Source organism: Lotus japonicus, chromosome 1 (genome assembly GCF_012489685.1).
Source record: "Lotus japonicus ecotype B-129 chromosome 1, LjGifu_v1.2".
Classification (NCBI taxonomy): domain Eukaryota; kingdom Viridiplantae; phylum Streptophyta; class Magnoliopsida; order Fabales; family Fabaceae; genus Lotus; species Lotus japonicus.
In genome coordinates this window covers 135483112-135503764 of record NC_080041.1, presented here as the reverse complement: position 1 = coordinate 135503764, position 20653 = coordinate 135483112, and the positions used below count along the sequence as shown (strand labels likewise).

General features: G+C 36.2%; 2 protein-coding genes across 3 annotated transcripts; one reads left to right on the top strand and one right to left on the bottom strand.

Moving 5' to 3' along the window:
* Nucleotides 1–511: 511 nt before the first annotated feature.
* LOC130731288 (mediator of RNA polymerase II transcription subunit 14) lies at nt 512–10218 on the top strand. Of its 2 annotated transcripts, none has more exons than XM_057583526.1 (8): nt 512–917; nt 1102–2178; nt 4019–4113; nt 4200–4374; nt 4602–5586; nt 5698–6716; nt 7277–8334; nt 9035–10218. In XM_057583526.1, the coding sequence occupies exons 1-8, from the start codon at nt 705–707 to the stop codon at nt 9831–9833; spliced, it is 5421 nt and encodes a 1806-aa protein (XP_057439509.1). In that variant the 5' UTR covers nt 512–704; the 3' UTR covers nt 9834–10218. The 2 variants fall into 2 exon arrangements, with proteins under 2 accessions (XP_057439509.1, XP_057439508.1); XM_057583525.1 differs by having other exon boundaries at nt 4016–4113.
* Nucleotides 10219–16258: 6040 nt separating this feature from the next.
* LOC130727086 (F-box/LRR-repeat protein At4g14103-like) lies at nt 16259–16885 on the bottom strand. Its single transcript, XM_057578372.1, has one exon. The coding sequence runs from the start codon at nt 16883–16885 to the stop codon at nt 16259–16261; it is 627 nt and encodes a 208-aa protein (XP_057434355.1).
* Nucleotides 16886–20653: the final 3768 nt, after the last annotated feature.

Here is a 20653-nt window from a genome sequence, read left to right as displayed (position 1 = left end):
GATTTTTTTAGAGTATTAATTAATTTAAGATAAAAATAAACAACCTAAATCCTAATTAATTTATAGTCTAAAAATAACTCTAAAATAAAATATTTCCTGAAAAATTAACATTAAATAAATAATAAGATAAATTAGAATAAAATCATGAAATAAACAATCTAAATCCTAATCAAATCTAAAATTTAAAAAAGTAATAAATAAAGATAGATAAAAACTACAAAAACCTAGCAAATCACAATAAAAATTCATAAAATCAAATCCTGAATTAATTAAAAATGTGAAAATTCAATAAAAATAGCATAAAAATTAATTAATACTCTAAAAATAAATCAAAAATAAATTAAGATAAAATCAAGAAATAAACAATCTAAATCCTAATCAAATCTAAAATTTTAAAAAATATATGAGTTTTTCTTTTGTAATATATATTGATATTGATATTGATATTGATATTGATATTGATGAAAGTCCCTCTTCACATAAACAATAAGAATACTCTCGCTCATAAAAATCAAGTCTTTTTTCATTCTGTAGAGAGAGAAAGAGAAGAGTCATAGCGATTGGTCTTCATCTCTCTTCTTCTTCTTCGGAATCGATTCGAATCAATCAATTAACCCCATTGTTGTTGTTCCCTGAAACCCTAATTTCCATGTTGTAAGCAATTAACAACCACTCACTCTCACAGATCGGAACCCTAGAATCCAATGGCTGCGGAATTAGGGCAACAGACGGTGGAGCTATCCACCCTCGTCACTCGAGCCTCTCAGGATTCCTACTCCTCCCTCAAAGAACTCGTCGACAAATGCAGGTCCTCTGAATTATCCGATACCGATAAGAAGATCAGCATCCTCAAATTCCTCAGCAAGACCCAACAGCGCATGATTCGCCTCAATGTCCTCACCAAGTGGTGTCAACAGGCAATCATTCAATCTCAATCTCAGTTGAATTCTTCATGTTGAATTGCAAAATCATTTGTTCATTTTTTTGTTATTTAATTGAATTGGGGTGTGCCTTGATTAGGTTATCATAATTCATGACTAGGGTTAGGAAAAAAAAGATTTTTTTTAATGTTTTTCCTTGAAATATATTGCTTTGCTGCAGGTTCCTTTGATTCAGCATTGCCAGCAACTAGCTTCGACTGTTTCGAATCACGACATGTGTTTTACCCAAGCGGCGGATTCATTATTTTTCATGCATGAGGGGCTTCAGCAAGCTCGAGCTCCCGTTTATGATGTTCCGTCGGCTGTTGAAATTCTTTTGACGGGGAGTTACGAGCGCTTGCCTAAATGTGTAGAAGATGTGGGTACTCAGTATGCATTGGGCGAAGATCAGCAGAAGCCTGCTTTGAAGAAGCTGGACATGCTTGTTCGGTCGAAATTGCTTGAGGTTTCCATTCCGAAGGAAATTTCTCATGTTAAAGTTTCTGATGGGACAGCACGGGTTAGGGTGGATGGAGAGTTTGAGGTTTTGATAACGCTTGGGTACAGAGGGCACCTATCCCTGTGGAGAATATTACATTTGGAGCTGCTTGTTGGTGAAAAAGGTAAGCCGGTGAAATTGGATGAGCTGCGGCGTCATGTGCTTGGAGACGATTTAGAGAGACGAATGGCAGCAGCAGAAAATCCATTTTCAATATTGTACTCAGTTCTTCACGAGCTATGTGTTGCGCTTGTTATGGATACAGTTATTAGGCAAGTGCAAGCTCTTCGACAGGGAAGATGGAAAGATGCAATCAAGTTTGAGCTCATTTCTGATGGTGGCACGGATCATGGAGCGAGTTCTAGTTCCGCACAGAACCCTGATGGGGAATCAGATTCATCTGGTCTACGGACACCGGGGTTAAAAATAATATACTGGTTAGATTTTGATAAAAGTGCTGCTAGGTCTGAATCAGGTGCGTGCCCATTTATAAAAATAGAACCTGGATCAGATCTTCAGGTAAAGTGTCTACACAGCAATTTTGTCATAGATCCCTTAACAGACAAGGAAGCAGAGTTTCCTTTGGACCAGAGTTGTATTGATGTTGAGAGGTTGCTGTTGAGAGCTATTTGCTGCAACAGATATACACGGCTGCTGGAAATAAAAAGAGAATTGGTTAAAAATGTTCAGGTCTGTCGAACCGCAGATGATGTTGTGCTCAAGTCCCGCACGGGAGAACCTGATATTGAATATAAGCAGGTTAGTTAACATTTATTACATATTTCTTGTTTGCTGTCAACCTAAATCCTGGATATTATTTAGCTTTACTATTATTATTGTCATTATTATTATTATTATTATTATTATTATTATTATTATTATAATTATAATTATTAGTATCAAGGTTTTAAAATTGTGGTCGTGGTCACGGGAGTCACAATTGTGTTGTGGTCCTTGGCATCACAGAAAATTGTGAATAAATGTTGCTGTTGCGGCTGAAATCACGGTCGTGTTGCGGTTTCGGAACCTCCAAAACCTTGTTAAATCATGGTCGCGGACCATGAAGTCCTTGGTATCGCAGAAAATTGTGAATAAATGTGGCTGTTGCGGCTGAAATCACAGTCGCGTTGCGGTTTTCTTAAACCTCCAAAACCTTGTCAAATCACGGTTGCAGACCTTGAACTAAAACCACATAATAATGATAATAATAATAATAATAATAATAATAATAATAATAATAATAATTGTTGTTGTTGTTATATACTGGTACGGCAGTTATTTTGCTTCATTATTGTTTAGGCAGAGAATTCTGCATTTAGATTATGTATCTGCTACCTTCTAAGTATTATAACTAGGAAGCTTATATACTCCAAAATTGCTGAAGTATCGGTGTCTTATCCTCCTTATTTTTAAAAGAAAATATTGATCGCTAAGGTTGGGATGTGCCTGTGATACAGGATTACAACTCTAAAACTTTCCTTGAATCTTATTGTACGGCCTTGTTCTTGGAAGTGAAATAAAATAGATCCAAAAACAGTAGAAGCTTTGGTTGACATCCATTCCATCCTTTAACTTCTGTCTAGGAAAGATAAAGGATATACTCAGAGAGACAATGTTGTGAGATATTAGGGGAGATGCACATGATCCACTTGATGGTGGTGGCTGCTTGAATTTGCAGAGTTGTGAAGCTATGTGTTTCAGGATAAAGGAAATGGGGGAGATGAAAATGGTTCAATTTGATTAGACACTAGACAGTAAATAATGCAGAGTTGTCTCTTGGTGGACCACACTTGAAGCTGTGTGTTTCTGGATAAAGGAAAGGGGGGGGGGGGGGATCAAAATGGTACAATTTGATTAGACACTAAATAATTGGCAATTTCAGAGAGCCAAGACTTCATTAGAAAGGAATCAAAGGATGAATGATGGTTTTTGTAATAGGCAATGTAAGATTAATTGGGTAAAATTATGTAAACTGTGTGGCATGCTTATAGTGAAAAAGTAATATTTCTTTACATGGACAAGGAATGAGTACTTTTTTACTGTAATCACAAGTATAGTTTCATAAATTGTGATCATCATCTACTATTATGTTTATGTGTTCATCAGGATATCAATGTCTCTTTGCAAATCTTATGCAGCTATGTTAACATATCTAGGCCATATAATATCTTGAGTTCATAAGAGTTTTCCTGTATCCTTGTATCCATATGTTTTTTACCCATGTATTAAGTATTGGCTTGATATTAATATTTGAAAGTTCCATGCTTGATAAACCTTTGCTGCTGAATATTTCATTTTGGATAATAGTGCTTTTTGTAGGTTAAGGTAAATGAGTTACCAGTTCGGGCCAAAACTATTGTCATCTTCTTTTTGCATTGTCTGCCTAAAATTTGGGGTTTACTATGTTGATATGCATGTGTTTTTCAGTGAAATACTTTCCACTCCTAATTTACAATGCATCATGTAACCTGCATTTGCAATTACATCGTTTCATTCCAGTTACCTTCTGAATTTTTGTGTGTAATCTATAAACTACTTTCTTCGATTCAATATTGCATGGGATTTTAAACTTAAGATCTTCTGCTTCTGTATGTAGAAGGATGATACATGCTACAGCAAGGAATCCGAGGGCCACGGGGTATTGCATGTGCGTGCCTATGGCTCTTCGTTTATTACTCTTGGAATTAATATCAGGTACCTTACGTTACTTACCGGCTTTTTCCTAATCTTCTTCATTTCAATTTGGGTTTTTAATCCATTCCTCTGTTTTTTATATTCAGGAATGGCAGATTTCTTCTTCAATCATCACAATATACAGTTGCTTCTTCCGCTTTGTTAGAATGTGAAGAAGCTTTAAATCAGGGATCGACGTCTGCTGCTGAGGTCTTCCTAAGCTTGAGAAGCAAAAGTTTATTGCACCTATTTTCTTCTATTGGACGGGTTTTGGGCCTTGAGGTATATTTCCTTTTTTTGTTTCTCCTCTTTCACTTGAAGAAAAGCTTACAAATTAGTTTTGGACTGTACTTGAAAATTCATTATCCAGATCTGGGCTTCCTTAAGATCTATGGACTATGAGACCTTTTTGCTCGAAGAAAATTTTCTGAATTAGTTTTCGACTGTATTTTTGTTTATTATTCAAAATACTGCTTCCCTAAGACATGGACTATGGGGTACTCTTGCAGGTATATGAGCATGGATTGAGTACAGTTAACCTGCCCAAGAGCATATCGACCAGTTCGGCTATGCTAATGATGGGATTTCCAGAATGTGGAAGCTCTTACTTCCTGCTGATGCAACTTGATAAGGATTTCAAACCCTTGTTTAAGTTGTTAGAGACTCAGCCAGACCCATCTGGAAAAGATAATTTATTTGGTGACCTTAGTCAGGTGCTACGGGTCAAGAAAATTGATATAGGACAAATGCAGGTGCTTGAAGATGAAATGAATTCAAGCCTGGTTGACTGGGGAAAATTACGCTCTGTTTTACCCAATGCTTGTCCAAATCAAACAACTGGACTTGAATTTTGTTCTGATATTCGCCTTGAGCATTCTATGCAGATTGCAAGAGGCTATCATCCATCAGGTTTTTCATCACTTGTTGATGAAGTGTTTGGACTTGAGAAAGGGTCTTCTGCACCTCCATTTTCTTCACCCTTGAATACATCCCTGCCTTCTCATTATGGGCCTGTCACAATGGATTCCCATAGTTTAAGGGCTAGAACTTCATCTCCAAAATGGGAAGGTGGCATGCAGATATCACAAGTTAATAATGTAACTAATTCATCTGGTGTTACTACCCGCTATAGCGGTTCCTTGTTCTCATCAGGCAGTGTGAAGGGCCCAGTTCAATCCAGTTCTGTTGGCTCAGTCCCCACTGGACAGGGAAGGGCCACTACTGCTGGGAAAAAGCTATCTGCTTCAAAGTCTGAACAGGATTTGGCTTCTCTTAAATCTCCGCATTCAGGTGACATTAGTTCCTCTAATGCAATGGATGAAGAACAGCTAAGAGTGTTGAATGATACTTCTAATGATGCTTTGTCTAGAACTCGGTCATCTCGGCTGTTATCTCCTCCTCTGCCGACTAGCTCTCGAATGTCTGTGCCTAATGGACCTCAAGTTGAATTGTACAAGGCTGCTGGATCTAGTTCTTGTGCAACGACTCCCGTATGTAAGATTCTATCTTTGGGTCTTGATCTTTATTATGTGGAATTTTTGCATGCCATTAATATTTTTCTTCCTTTCACTAAACATGTATGACTAGCAAAATGAATCTTTACAGCCCAGGCACTGGAATCCACAGTTACCTATGGCACTAGTGAAGACTTCATTTCCGAACGTGATAAAAAATCTCGAAAACGAACAGCTTCAGATATGTTGAATTTGATTCCATCTCTTCAAGGTCGTGAAAAGAACCTAGGGATCTGCAAGAGAAGAAAGATTTCTGATTTATCTGACTCTCAGCTCTCTTTGCCACAAGGCGTTATGTCCGCGGAAATGATAATTAAAGCTGAAGGATACAGTTATGGCAGTTTAATTGCAGAAGCAAATAAAGGGAATGTTCCATCTAGCATTTATATAGCAGCTCTCCTCCATGTGGTCAGACATTGTTCACTCTGCATTAAACATGCTAGGCTAACCAGCCAGATGGATGCATTAGACATCTCGTATGTTGAAGAAGTGAGTTTACGAACTGCATCCTCTAACATTTGGTTCCGGCTTCCATTCGCTAGAGGTGATTCATGGCAGCATATATGCTTGCGACTTGGAAGACCTGGTTGCATGCATTGGGATGTTAAAATAAATGACCAGCACTTCAGGGATTTATGGGAGCTTCAGAAAGGGAGCAGTAATACCCCGTGGGGATCAGGTGTTCGAATTGCTAACACTTCTGACATAGATTCACATATACATTATGATCCAGATGGTGTAGTATTGAGTTATCAATCTGTTGAGGTGGATAGTATAAAGAAATTAGTAGCTGATATCCAAAGGCTTGCCAATGCAAGAACGTTTGCCCTTGGTATGCGGAGACTTCTTGGTATAAGAGCAGATGAGAAATCGGAAGAGCTCATTACAAGTTCTGCTGCCAAAATATCTGGTGCGAAGGCTTCAGATACTGCAGACAAACTATCAGAAAATTTGAGAAAAACATTTAGAATTGAGGCAGTTGGGCTGATGAGCTTGTGGTTTAGCTTTGGTTCAACAAGTGTCCTTGCACGTTTTGTTGTTGAATGGGAGTCTGGTAAAGAGGGTTGTACAATGCATGTATCTCCTGATCAACTTTGGCCTCATACCAAGGTTTGTTTATATCTCCAACTGTTTTCTCTTGGTTTCTAGTTTCTTTTTTTCCCATTTCATTATCTTGGTGTTAGTAGACTCATTCTTCTGCCGTGCTTCAGATCATGTCAACTTAGAACAGTGTAAGGCTACATTTTCCATTCATGATTGTCGTCTCCAATCTGTTTTCTTGGTCCCCCCCCCCCCCAACCCAAAAAAAAGTGATACAGGCATACAGCAAAGTTATTGTTGTCCTTTGACTCTAGCTGGCACCTTCATATTTAGTCCACTTATTTGTAAAATCTTCAATTGCTTGTTCATTTGATAATGCTGTAAGAAGTAAAACATGCATTACACTAGTTTAATTACTATGATTATTTCTACTTATGTATGGTTGGTAATGCTTGATTAAAATTTTTCTCTGATATTTCTGTGATGATAAGAAACTAGTTACTTTGTTGTCTTTTGTATAGAGTATAGATATATGTAAAATATTGTTCTGGATCATTCCCCACACCGATCCAATTTTTTTTTCTGGGCCTATACATATACTAACATACATGCTTTTATCATGTACAAAGTTTCTAGAAGATTTCATAAATGGAGCGGAGGTTTCATCGCTTTTGGATTGTATTCGGCTGACTGCAGGGCCCTTGCATGCTCTGGCAGCTGCAACCAGACCAGCACGAGCTGGCCCTGTTCCAGGGGTCGCAGCTGCTCTATCTTCTCTCCCTAAACAGAGTGGTTATGTGCCATCACAAGGCCTTCTGCTTGGCAATCCAACAACAAACGTTGGCCAGCCTACTTCTGGTCCCGGGGCAAGTACAGTTATGTCTCCTGGTAACAGTGTCGCTAACCAAACCCTTTCAATGTTAGCTGCTGCTGGGCGTGGTGGCCCAGGCATTGTTCCAAGTTCTCTTTTGCCAATTGATGTCTCTGTTGTGCTTCGCGGTCCCTATTGGATAAGAATCATGTACAGAAAACAGTTTGCAGTTGACATGCGTTGCTTTGCAGGAGATCAGGTGTGGTTGCAGCCTGCAACGCCGCCTAAAGAGGGTCCTCTTTCTGGAGGATCATTGCCATGCCCCCAGTTTCGGCCTTTTATCATGGAGCATGTTGCCCAGGAATTGAATGGATTAGATCCTAGTTTTACTGGACAACAGGCAAGTGGGCTCGTAAATCCAAATAATCCAAACTCTAATTCAGGGTCCCAGTTGATTGCTGCTAATGGAAATAGAATAAACTTGTCTACTTCTGCTGCAATGGCTAGGACTGGGAACCAAGTAGCTAGTTTAAACCGAGTGGGAAATGCTTTAGCAGGCTCTTCTAATTTAGCTTTGATGACGTCACCAGTTTCTCTTCGTAGGCCACCTGGAACAGTTGTGCCAGCGCATGTCAGAGGCGAGCTGAACACAGCCATTATTGGCCTTGGTGATGATGGAGGATACGGAGGTGGTTGGGTTCCACTTGTTGCTCTGAAGAAGGTTTTGAGAGGTATTCTCAAATATCTTGGAGTGCTATGGCTATTTGCCCAGTTACCAGATCTTTTGAAAGAGATCCTTGGAACCATTTTGAAGGAAAATGAAGGTGCACTCTTGAACTTGGACCCAGAGCAGCCTGCATTGCGGTTTTTTGTTGGGTAAGTAATTTCCCCCCTTCCCTGCAGTGCTACCCACTTTTTATTTTATAAACTTTTTGTTTTCCACATCTCCCTGCTATAATTTTTTAAAACCAGGTGAGTTCTTTAACAATATTTTTGAATTTTGGTTATGGGTTTAAAATAAAATGCCATGTCATCATAGTATCATATTTTTTAGTGTTAATGAATTTTATGCTTATTAGTACTTCATATGACTTATTATAGCTATGGTTGGCAAAAAAAAAATGCTTAGTTACATTTTGATCCTTAATTTCCACTACATCTCTACTTTTTAAGTTGAAAATTTTTGCCCTCCTGCTCACCACCTGTTTGAGTGGTACTGACTAATAGTTCATTTTTTCACACCATCTTTGCATCATCAAAACGATAAATTGTTGGGTTCTCTGGGAGGGTTAGTCTTTTATTGTACCCATTGATTGTTCTCAGCTAAACATTACAAATGTAGCTAAATACCAACATAGTGATTGCACAGAGCTGAGGTTCTAACATATTCAATGATTAGTAAGATAAATCAAATTTAAAGCTATGGTTGTTAAAGCAGTGTCACAAGGCACTTTTGCAATCGGAACTAGTGGAAGTGGAACCAAAGTAAAATTTGGTTCTTAAGTTAAATATGTTATTTTTATCTCAATTACATAGGAAAACTAAACAGCAATGCTATCTTTTCATCCATCTGCAGGGGATATGTATTTGCTGTTAGTGTCCACAGAGTTCAACTTCTTCTTCAGGTGTTAAGCGTAAAACGCTTTCACCAACAGCAGCAGCAGCAACAACAAAACACTAATCCTGCGCCAGAGGAATTGAGTCCATCTGAAATAAGTGAAATATGTGACTACTTCAGCCGTCGTGTGGCATCTGAGCCCTATGATGCTTCTCGTGTTGCATCATTCATAACTATGCTCACCTTACCTGTATCGGTTCTGAGAGAATTCTTGAAATTGATTGCATGGAAAAAAGGATTATCCCAAACACAAGTGGGAGATGCTGTTTCAGCTCAAAAACCACGAATTGAACTGTGTCTTGAAAATCATGCTGGGTTGAGTGTGGATCAGAACTCGAAGAGCTCATCTGCATTTAAAAGCAATATCCATTATGATCGCCTGCATAATTCTGTTGATTTTGCACTTACTGTTGTTCTCGATTCTGCTCACATCCCTCATGTCAATGCTGCTGGTGGCGCTGCTTGGTTGCCATACTGTGTTTCAGTGAGGTTGAGGTATTCGTTTGGTGAAAGTCCTAATGTATCCTTTCTCGATATGAGTGGTAGCCATGGTGGTAGAGCCTGTTGGTCGCGTATTGATGATTGGGAGAAATGCAAACAGATGGTGGCTCGAACAGTGGAGGTTAACGGGACCTCAGCAGATGCAAGTCAAGGTAGGTTGAAATTGGTTGCAGATAGTGTGCAAAGAAATCTGCATATGTGCATTCAAGGGCTAAGAGATGGTAGTGGGGTTACAGTCAGCTCTGGAGCAACATGATTTTGTTTTACTAGCAGCAGTGGTTATATTTTGGGTTAGTTCTGTCAATATTCATTTTAGTGTACTATGGTATGAAACAGTGTCATGTTGGAGTTAGCTTTACTGTAATGGAGAAAGGTGCATAGGTGATAGGGACGATTTTGAAAAAATCTTAAGGAAATTGACATTTGACAGTCAAGCTTAGATTTGCAGCCACCATTTTTAGATTCTTAACGAATATCTATGATGAGTATTTGGCTTTTCTCAGACTACTAAGATTCAATTTAGGTGTACAATAGTTTGCTGATGATGTAGTGTCTGTTTTAACTTCTTGAGTGGTGGCTTTTGTTGTACAGATAGATTACATATCAAATGAATAGATTAGTAAAGGAATTTTGTTGTGCTATTCTTCTATTCACAAGAAACACTTGCAAGCTATTCAAAATACTTGCGGTGTATTCACATTTTAAATTCATCTTGCCTTGCTCTTACGGATGCTCTTACTTTGTTAACTGCCTTTGCTTTGATGTAAAATGTATCTTTGTTAATCTGTCATGTTCTTCGTTGTATCATGTTCAAACATTTTTCAATTATTGCGTATAGAGTGGAAATAAGCTTTGGTGGAGTTAGACATGTAAATTTTACTTTAACTGCATTTATTAAAGGGGCGAGAAGTAGTGATTTTGTTCTTATAAAAAGGAACAAAGGGGTATAATTTTTTTTCCATATAAAAATAGATTTTTGAACAGCAATGACATAATCTACTTATTAATTTGGTTGTCTTGCCCACTTTTAAACATAATATCATTTCAGTGTTTAAAATGTCAATTGGAAACGGAGCTGCTTCCACCAATGCACATTTTTTCAACTAAAGAACACCGTCCCTTATCCTCCGTCCATTCACCTCCATATTCTCTTTCAATATTTTAGCTTATCTATTTTAATAACAAATGATCGTAGACATCGATTGAGTGTAGGCACTTCGAGAAAGAAAATAAATGAGGAGATAAAAGTAATGCATGCGATATATATCGAGGCTGGTTTGTTTTTATGATTTATGGGTGGTATTGAGATAAGGTGTTTGAAGGACTCATTTTAATCTAATAATTTTTTATTAAAAATTTTAGATTAGTTATTTTTTATAAATTTTTATTTTTCAATTAAGAACTTTAGATTGTGTTTGTGTTCCTGATTATAATTTTTTATTTTTCAATTAGCTTATTCTTAATTAGAAAAAAAACCTTATGTAGATGATATAAGCCCAAGTCCACGGTTTAATCTACTTTTATTGATAGCTTCTTCCACTGATCATATCCTCGTGTGGAATATGAATATGGCTGCTGATAGTGATAGGATTAGCGAGTTACCATACGAAATTCTTCTTCACATTCTATCGTTTCTTTCTACTGAAAATGTTGTTGTCTCAAGTCTTGTTTCAAAGAGGTGGAGGCCACTTTAGCTTTCAGTCCCCACCCTCCATTTCGACCAGGAAAGATTCGAAGAACGACGACCTGAGAAACAACAACAGGAAAGGCATCTCAAACGACCACAACAACAGAGGTCTGACTTTGCAAATTTTGTAAGTGCAGTCATTCTGACGCGAGGTTTGCACCCACCGATCAAACAGTTTCGTCTCCATTGTGATGATCAATCATTCCATGCAAAGCAATGGTTAAACGACGTAATACAACGTGGGGTCGAGAAAAATGAAATCAAAAGTTTAAGATTCGAATTCCCGCACAACATCTTCAACTGCACAACACTTGTTGTTCTCAAGTTTTGTTGGCCATCTTTTCGTGATGTCTTTCCTTCCGTTTACCTCCCCTCACTTAAAACCCTGCATTCGAAACATACTCTCTTTTCAAAGCCTCAACATTTTATGGACTTTCTTTATGGATGCCCAGTTCTTGAAAATCTGCTACTCTATTATGTATACTTTAATTGCCGCTCATTTAAGGGGAAATTTCAAACTTTATCCAAGTTGGTCAGAGCATATGTTCGTGGGCTCGTAGGATTTCATATTCCTGTCAAAGTTTTTTCTAATGCAAAGTATTTGAGCTTGCTTAGACAAGGTTTGTATATTAATGTAAAGAAGGACAATGTTTAGTTAGTGTGTTATTTGTTTTCTATGTGTAGACTGTGGTGATTATAATGATAATAATTTCTCTTGTAAACTCTTGCAGTGGGACCAAGACATTCCTATGTTTCCCAATTTAATTCACGTGGAGCTCCTTCATTTTAAACTTGAATGGAATTCCATGCCGGCCATACTCAATTCTAGTCCTAACCTTCAACTATTTGTCCTTCATCCCCAAAATGCTCCTTATGAGGATTGCCCAACCCCACAATTTGTTCCTCAACAGCTCAGAAAGTGCGTTATTGCAAATTTTTATGGCTGGGAAAATGAGATGACATTTGCTAAGTATGTTATGCAAAATTCAACTTTGTTACGTACCATGTCAATAATTTGCAGTGAGTATTACCCTGACTGTCATGATCATTGTAAAGAGGAATTATTAGCCCCATGCCCAAGGACCTGTAAACTTTTATTTAAGTAATAGATATGCCTGTTATTGTTCCTAGTCGTTTTAGATGACTACATTAGAATTAGTTCTTTGTACTCCTAGTTTTAATTTGGTGATTTTGAAGTACATGAATTTTGTCTCTCGTTCTAAAATTTTGAGTTATATCCTTGTTTACTCACTCGTTCTCATTAATTGTTTGGAAAATTACTGATCTGGTGCAATTGCTGATCTAGGTAAATTTTGGATATTTGGAAATGTAATAGAAACTGAAATATGAATAGATTTTAAAATAGCTGTTTGGATGTGTATCCTTGTAAGTCTTAGCAATTTTTATTTAACATAACTGCCTTTGCTTTGACGTAATGTACCTCAGTTTATCTATTCTTCCTTGTGTCATTGTTCTGACTATTCTTTTTTTATCAATTGGTTCTGCTGACTATTGAAACAGCTGGTAAAAAATATTTTAATATAATTACTACTAATTTTTCATATGACATATATTTATGTTACTTGGACCAAATATTATGGATAGAATGATGCTAGGCCGAGCTGGGTTTGATAACATTTGAGCCTCTGACCTAATTTTCAAATTTAAGGTTGGAGTCTCTCTAGTACCAGAACTTTTATACTGTCATGAGTACAATATCAGCAGGGGATAAAGTGCCCAATTAAGTTACTATGGCTTCTAATCAATAATAAATATTTGATGAAGGAACTAAGTTCTATGTGATATATATATATATATATATATATATATATATATATATATATATATATGTGTGCGTTATGTAGTCCAATAAATCAAGATTTGAGTTGGAATTTAAATTTGCTATGGCCAGCAATTAGTTTTTGTGTCAGAATTGAATTAAAAGATTACAACTAGTATTCATCCACTTGAAGCATGTATTTGAATAGTCAAAATTCTTAGTTGTTAAGTTGCTTAATTATCTAGCTCTCTTTGTTAAGCATGTATTTACCAATACCAAAATTATACATGTACATCACCCCCCTCTTTAGGCTTAGGACCACCCCCTTCAAAAGCCTGCCTCCGCCACTGGCCATGGTGGTCGAGCCTGATTGTCGCGTGTTGATGATTGGGAGAAATGCAAACAGATGGAGGCTCGAACAGTGAACCTCAGCAGATGCAAGTCAAGGTAGGTTGAAATTGGTTGCAGATATGTGGAAAGAAATCCGCATATGTGGATTCAAGGGCTAAGAGATGATAGTGGGGTTACAGTCAGCTCTGGAACAACATGATTTTGTTTTACTAGCAGCAGTGGTTATATTTTGGGTTAGTTCTGTCAATATTCATTTTAGTGTACTATGGTATGGAACAAGTTGGAGTTAGCTTTACTGTAATGGATACTCATCATAGGTGATTAGGGACGATTTTGATAAAATCTTAAGGAAATTGACATTTGACAGTCAAGCTTAGGTTTGCAGCCACCAATTATAAATTATTAACGAATATCTATGATGAATATTTGGCATTTCTGAGTGTTAGCGTTTTTCTCCGAGAGTATGAGAGTGAATGAATTGTTTTAGTATTTGTACTTGAAACCTTTTAACCTACTAGTGTCTGTATAGATGAAAATATATGTTTCAACACAAATTACAAAAATGTAATCTAAGTTCAAATGAGTAAAACCTATCTTTTGGAGACAAGTTCCATATTTGAATCTATGGGACAGCAATTGTTCATTTTTAAAAACAAAATATTTAGCGACGGATTCTGTCGCGTCCGTCGTTAACATCTTATAATATTTAGCGACGGGAGGACATCAGCGACGGTTAAGATTCCTCGCTAAATTGCAAGATGATATTTTTTGTGATGGATCTACAGCGAGATTATTATTCCGTCACTAAATCTATCGCTAAATTTTAAAACAACATTTTTAATTCCGAAATATAAATTCGACGCATTCCGTCGCTAATAGCGAGGGATTTTTTTCCCTTGCTAAAATCCCTCGCTAAATCGGATAAAGGTTATTAACTCACATTTCCCCACTTCGGATTGTCTTCTATCCACTTTTTTTCAGCTAAGCTAAGGAAAACTGTCCCTAGCTTATCCATTTGACTCACAAAAATGATTCGTAGATATATCAAGTGGGTGTAGATGTTAGGAAGGGATAGAGGTAATGCATGTGATCTAGAAAATGCATGTGATGTGGTATAATGTGAGAGATAAAGAGAAAAGTTTAGTGTTTGTGAGTGCTTTTACTATTTAGTGGTGTTTGAATTAGGACTCATTGTATTATGAGTCTATACCATTAGGTGGTCTATGAAGCAGGACACAATTTGCCAATTGGGGCTGGGGTGGTTTATATATTTTTATATGATTCATGGGTTTTGAGGTGAGGTGTTTGAAGAAGGACACATTTTAATCTAATAATGTTTTGTATTAAAAATTTAAGATTAATTATTTATTTGCTTAAAATAATAAATCATACTATAAATCATAAAAACAAACCACCTCAACCGGAATGAGTGATGATTTATAGACCACTAAATAATTTAGGCTTAGGAACTGTAATAAAATGAGTCTTGATTCGTAGATCATTAAATAGTATAAACACTCACAAACACCTTATTTTTCTCTCTCTATTTCTCACTTTTTACCACATACATTACTTCTCTTTTCCCTTCATTTCCCTATAGGTGTCCACACTCAATTGATGTCTATCAATAATTTTTGTAAATAAAATAGATAAGCTAAAATGATCAAAAGAGAATAGGGAGGTGGTGAAGGTCGCGTTCTTTAGCTAATTAAGTTGAAAAAACGTGGATAAAAGACAATCTGAAGTGGGGAAAATCAGAAAATGTGAGTTAATAACAGTGGTCTTCAGTTTACATGTTTTGAAATCCTGGTAAAATTAATTTGAAAACAAAATAATTTTGGGAAAAACTTTTATAAGTAGTCTCTAGATATCATTATGAGAAAAAAATAAATTGATTCAAACATTGTTTGCCACAGTTGTTTCAATAGTTAGAACCAGTAGGCAATTTTTTATTTGTCTGAACCATGATACAGTGAAGAGCATGATAGATCAACTGAGGTACATCACATCAAAGGAAAGGCTGTTAAATATAAAGTGCTAAGACTTATACAAGGATACACATCCAAACAGTTTCTATTCATATTTCAGTTTCTGTTACATTTCCAAATATCCAAAATTTACTGTACTGCACCAAATCAGCAATTTTCCAAACAATTACTGGAGAACGAGGGAGTACACAAGAATTTAACTCAAAATTTTAGAACCAGTGACAAAGTTCATTACTTCATGCACTTCAAAAGCACCGGAACCAGCAGTATGTAAAACCAATTACAATGCAATCATCTAGGACTAGGAATATTAACAGGCATCATATCCCATTACTTAAATAAAAGTTCACAGGTCCTTGGACTACATGACGCTAATTCCTCTTTTTGATCATCATTCAAATATGAATAAGTGCAAATTATAATCATTGTAAGTAAGGATGTTGAATTTTGCATAACATACTTAGCGAATCTCACCTGATTTTCCCCGCCTTGATAATTTGTAATAACGCACTTTCTGAGCTGTGAAGCAATGCATTGAGGAACAAATTGTGGGTTTGGCCAATCCAGACAATAAGAATATAGGAATTCAAGTTCAAATATTTCAAGGTTAGGGCTACAAATGAGTATATTCACCATTTAGGTTCAAATAAGTTAAGGTTCAGATGATTTAAATTGGGAAACATAGGAATGTCTTCATCATTGCACTGCAAGAGTTGTAAAGAGAAATTATCAACACAGTATACAATATTGAAAACAAATAAGAGACTAAACATTATCCTCCTTTACCATTTACAAACCTTGTGTAAGCTCAGAAACTTTACATTAGAAAAAACTTTCACCAGAATATGAAATTTCCTGAGGTCGCGAAATTCTGCTCATACCAACTTGGAAAAACTTTTAAATTCCCCTTCAAATGAAGGGTCAAGAAAGAATACTGTATTTGCTTCCAGATTTTCAAGAATTGGGCATCCATAAAGAAGCGCCATAAAATTTTGAGGCTTTAAAAAGCCAGCATTTTTCAAATGCAGAGTTTTAAGGGATGGAAGGTAAACAGAAGAAATGTCATTATTTTCAAAAAATGGCCAACGCAGCTTGAGAACAACAAGTGTTGCGCAGTTGAAGATGCTGCTCGGCAAGTCGAACGAAGGGTAACACTTGACATCAATGTTCTCAACTCCACATTGGATTACTTCGTTTAACCATCGCTTCGTAAGGTGATCTTCACAGTAACAGGTGAGGCGAAACTCTTTGATCGGTTGACGAGAACCTCGTGCCTGAATGGTTGTGGACATGAAATTGACAAACCCCAGTTGTTTCCTATAACGAGGTCGTCGATTAAGGTATCTTAACTCGTCAAAGTCGAGGGTGGGGACTGAAAGCCAAAGTGGCCTCCACCTCTTTGAAACAAGACTTGTGACAACAACATATTCAGTTGGAAGAAACGAGAGAATGAGAAGGAGAAGTTCTTCTGGCAACTGGCTAATCCTATCAGCAGCCACCATTGGTTTTCCACGTACGCTAGGGAGGATCAGTGGAAAGGTGGGTTTCAAATTGACATTTTAAACGCTGAAATTAGGGTTAAGTAGATACTTGGTTTTGGATTTGCTGGCCCTTGTAAATACTTGGCTTTGCTGTCCTAGGTTGTATAAGGAATGGATTTATTCTAGACACTTTCTGTCTCCTCTGCTGGCTCACGGGTTGGGTGATTAGTGTTGCTCTTGGATCTTTTCTTGTACTTATTAGGATTCTACTTCCTTCTCTTGTTTTTTCTTTTCTCTGCTAGTATTTGTTTTGGGTTAAAGCACTCGTTTGTGTTTTATATTTTATATTTTGGTTGATAAAAAAAACTAGTAATAAGTAGATTAGGTCATGACTGTTCAAAAATCTAGGGCTAGATTTAGACGGTTCAAAAAGTTGTTTTTATCATTTAGAGCATCGTAAAAAAATTAAGTTTTTTTTTTGTTAAAAAAAATAATAAATAAGTTTAATAGGTTGAGTTTTTTTCAAAAAATTGGTTGATATAATTAATTAACGAGGTATGAGCTTCACCAAAAAGCTATGATGAGTGCACCAAACTGTCAAGATATTTAAATTGATGAGTAGAGTTAAATGGTTGTATATTCACAGTGTAAATTATTTTTTACACAGATATCTAATAACTGAATGCCACGTGTTCAAAAATATTTATTGTCGTTTTCATTTTTATTAAATTTAAAGCTTATTTTCTGATGAGATTAATGGATATGCATCGTCAGTGTAAAGAAGTTTTACACTGACGTCAAATCACATTATGCCACATAGGACTAAAATATTACAAATCTTTTTAATTTTAATTAGTAAATTAATAAATTGCTATGTGGCGGAAATCAATTGGGTGTATGTGTAAAACAAGTTTACACTGTTAGTACACCTCCCATTTTCTCTTTTCTGATTTGAAGGCCCGTCATTGGATGTCGGTGTAAAAAATGTTTGCACTGGCGGTGTATTACCATTAAATTCTAAATTGATCTCTTTGGATGAGTTTGGGACCGAAACATATTTGAATAAAATTATTACTTTCCAATGTCATGGTAAAATTAGATAGAATTCAAATTTTAAATCAGTAACAAGTTTGATAAGTATGTGATGACCCGAGATTTAATTAAGACTATTTTTTTAGATATTTATCGTATAATTTTATATGTTATCTAGGGTATTTTGGTGATTTTAGAACACTTTTATTATAATTCATGCATTTCACAACTTTAAATCTAAATCTTTTATGATTTCTATATCAATTTTCTAGATTTTATTAGGATTTATTTACTCTATTTGAGAGTTGATAAGTTTATTTTAAGTTGTTATCTTATTTATTATCTCTTAATTATTTCCTGTTATTTTGACTTTATTTTAGGAAGAGATAATGGAAAAAGATAGAAAATCAAGGAAATGAAGAGGAATTCGCAGCTGGTGTCTATACCAGCGCAGCCAACCGCCGCGAAAAACGCCAGTTTTTAACTGTTGTTTAATGCAGCGCATGAAAAACCGCCGCGATAGCACCGGAATTTCGTTTCTGGAATTTTCTTTATACCGTTTTTTATGCTATCGCGCGAGTTGCAGCGGATCTGGATTCCGTCGCACCATCTTTTACTGCGATAGCACGACCTTCCGCTGCTATAAAAGGGCTCTCCACGTTTTTTGACCTAACTTTCTCATCCGAGTCCGTTTTGCAAGCCGTTTTCACCGGTGTTCAGAGGAGAACAAGGGGAACATTCCTAGAGTCATCTCTGGAGCTTCTAGGTTTTATTTATCCTTCATAATCCTTCTTATGGTTATGCTTGACTAGTTTCTCTTTGGTATTGGGGATTTGATGTAGTTTTCGATACGTTTCAGTTATATTTGAATGGTTATATTAGTTAATGAATTTCTTCTTTGTTTTTATTGAATCCAATCGCGAATGAGTTTCATGCTATCGTTTGCACAATTGGGAAATTGGTAGATGATAGAAATCTAGGAAGAAATTGAATAAGGGTCTCTACGCCTTAGGGATAAGGGTAGCAATTTATTTGTGTTTGTCTGAACATGAAATTGAATATCTAGTTAATTTGGATTAGTTACTAAGGAATTAACTATCACTAATTAACTAGAAGGGGTGTTTGACTAAGAGATTAGCAAGTAAACATATATGCTTAACACCATGAACAGATTTAACTATTGTAGCGGGTAGAGACATAGGAAAGGGTAAACGAAATCAATTTCCCCGGTCCACTTTTCTCTAAGTAATTTCAAATCAATAATTGTCTTTTCTACGTTTTCTTGTTACCTCGTTCTATCAACCAACTAAACCCTTTTTACTTTCGTTTTTCATCCTTACCGTGAGAATTTGGTAACATTAGAAGTAAACTATCACAATCCTTGAGGTTCGATAAATTAAAACCCTAGGAGAAACTGTACACTTGCAGATTCACTATCGAGTTTTTTGCGCCGTTGCCGGGGATTGTGTTTAGTTTATTTTTTATTTTTATCTGAATTTATTTGTTAGAACTTTTTTTTTAATTTATTACTCTTGTGCGGGTGCTACTGACAGTTATTTGCTAGTGCATGCGAGGTACAACCAAGCGAACACCACGGCTGAAACACAAGAGGAGTTTGAAGCAAGACTTCGGGCTAAGTTTGAAGCGTATTTGAAATCTAAGATTGAAGCTATGATTGCCCAGAGGAGTTTGAGAGAAAACTCCGAGTCAAACTTGAAGCGGAGTATGAAGAGAAAATACGTAATTTAATGTGTTTCATAGACAACTTCAATGCTTAATGGAAGAGTGATAATGAAAGTGGATTTCATGGAAAAGATTGAGAATGGAAAGCCCAATTCAATGCCTTATGGGAAAAAGAAGTAACATGCAAACTGAAGAATCCACCAAATCATCAAAATCGTGAATAATATCTTTCATTGGAGGATGAGCAATCACTCGTTGTTCATGAAAGTAATTCAGTGGAGTAATGTGAGGAGCCACATACATATTGAAGAAGATGAGGTTTGTGAATTAATTAAAGAACATCTTCCTCCTCCAACCTTTGAGGAGGAAGAAGAAGGATCCTCTACACAAGAACGTGCCTCGAACTACAAAGAAACTTGACAATGGGTGAACAAAAAGAAGAAGTTGTCAAATATGAAACAGTTGAAGAAATCTCCATGCTAGATGTTGTATGTTTGATGCAACAGCTAGTGTTTTTGAAAATACAGATGAGAATGATCTAATTCATCTCAATGAAGAGATGCGAGAGTAGCTTCTTGCAAATTGACGAATTTTCAACTTATTATCATACATTATAACGAGGTTCTCAGTGTATAGTTAATGCTTTTAATCTTGTGTTAACAATTAAATATCTTATTCAGAATGGTTGGAAGTTAGTATTTGAGAGTGGTATATCATTTTGTAATACTCATCAAGTTAAAGTTCCTTACATGAAAGCTCTTTATATTGATGTGTCTAGAGAAAATCCCAGATATGCCCATGAATTTTCTGAGTTTTGAGATAAGGTGTTTGAAGAATGACAAAATTTGATGACGATGAAGAGGGATGGATTAGAAATTAAAAACTTTTTATTAATAATTTTAAATTAAGGAATTTAGATTAGGTCGTCCCTCATTATAAAAAATATATTTTAGTTTTAGTCCCTCTTTAAAACAGTAGTGTGCCATGTTAGCATCACGGTACACCTAACAAGGTCACCAAAGTCCTTTTTTTTTGGCGAGGACTAAAATTGAGTAATTTTAGTCTTAATGAATA

Bases quoted from the DNA above. Each gene is read 5' to 3' on its own strand.
- LOC130727086 (XM_057578372.1), bottom strand. From the start codon at position 16,885: ATGGTGGCTGCTGATAGGATTAGCCAGTTGCCAGAAGAACTTCTCCTT.
- LOC130731288 (XM_057583525.1), top strand. From the start codon at position 705: ATGGCTGCGGAATTAGGGCAACAGACGGTGGAGCTATCCACCCTCGTC. The intron at 5,587-5,697 runs GTAAGATTCTAT...GAATCTTTACAG, and splicing joins TTGTGCAACGACTCCCGTAT to CCCAGGCACTGGAATCCACA. The intron at 8,335-9,034 runs GTAAGTAATTTC...ATCCATCTGCAG, and splicing joins GCATTGCGGTTTTTTGTTGG to GGGATATGTATTTGCTGTTA.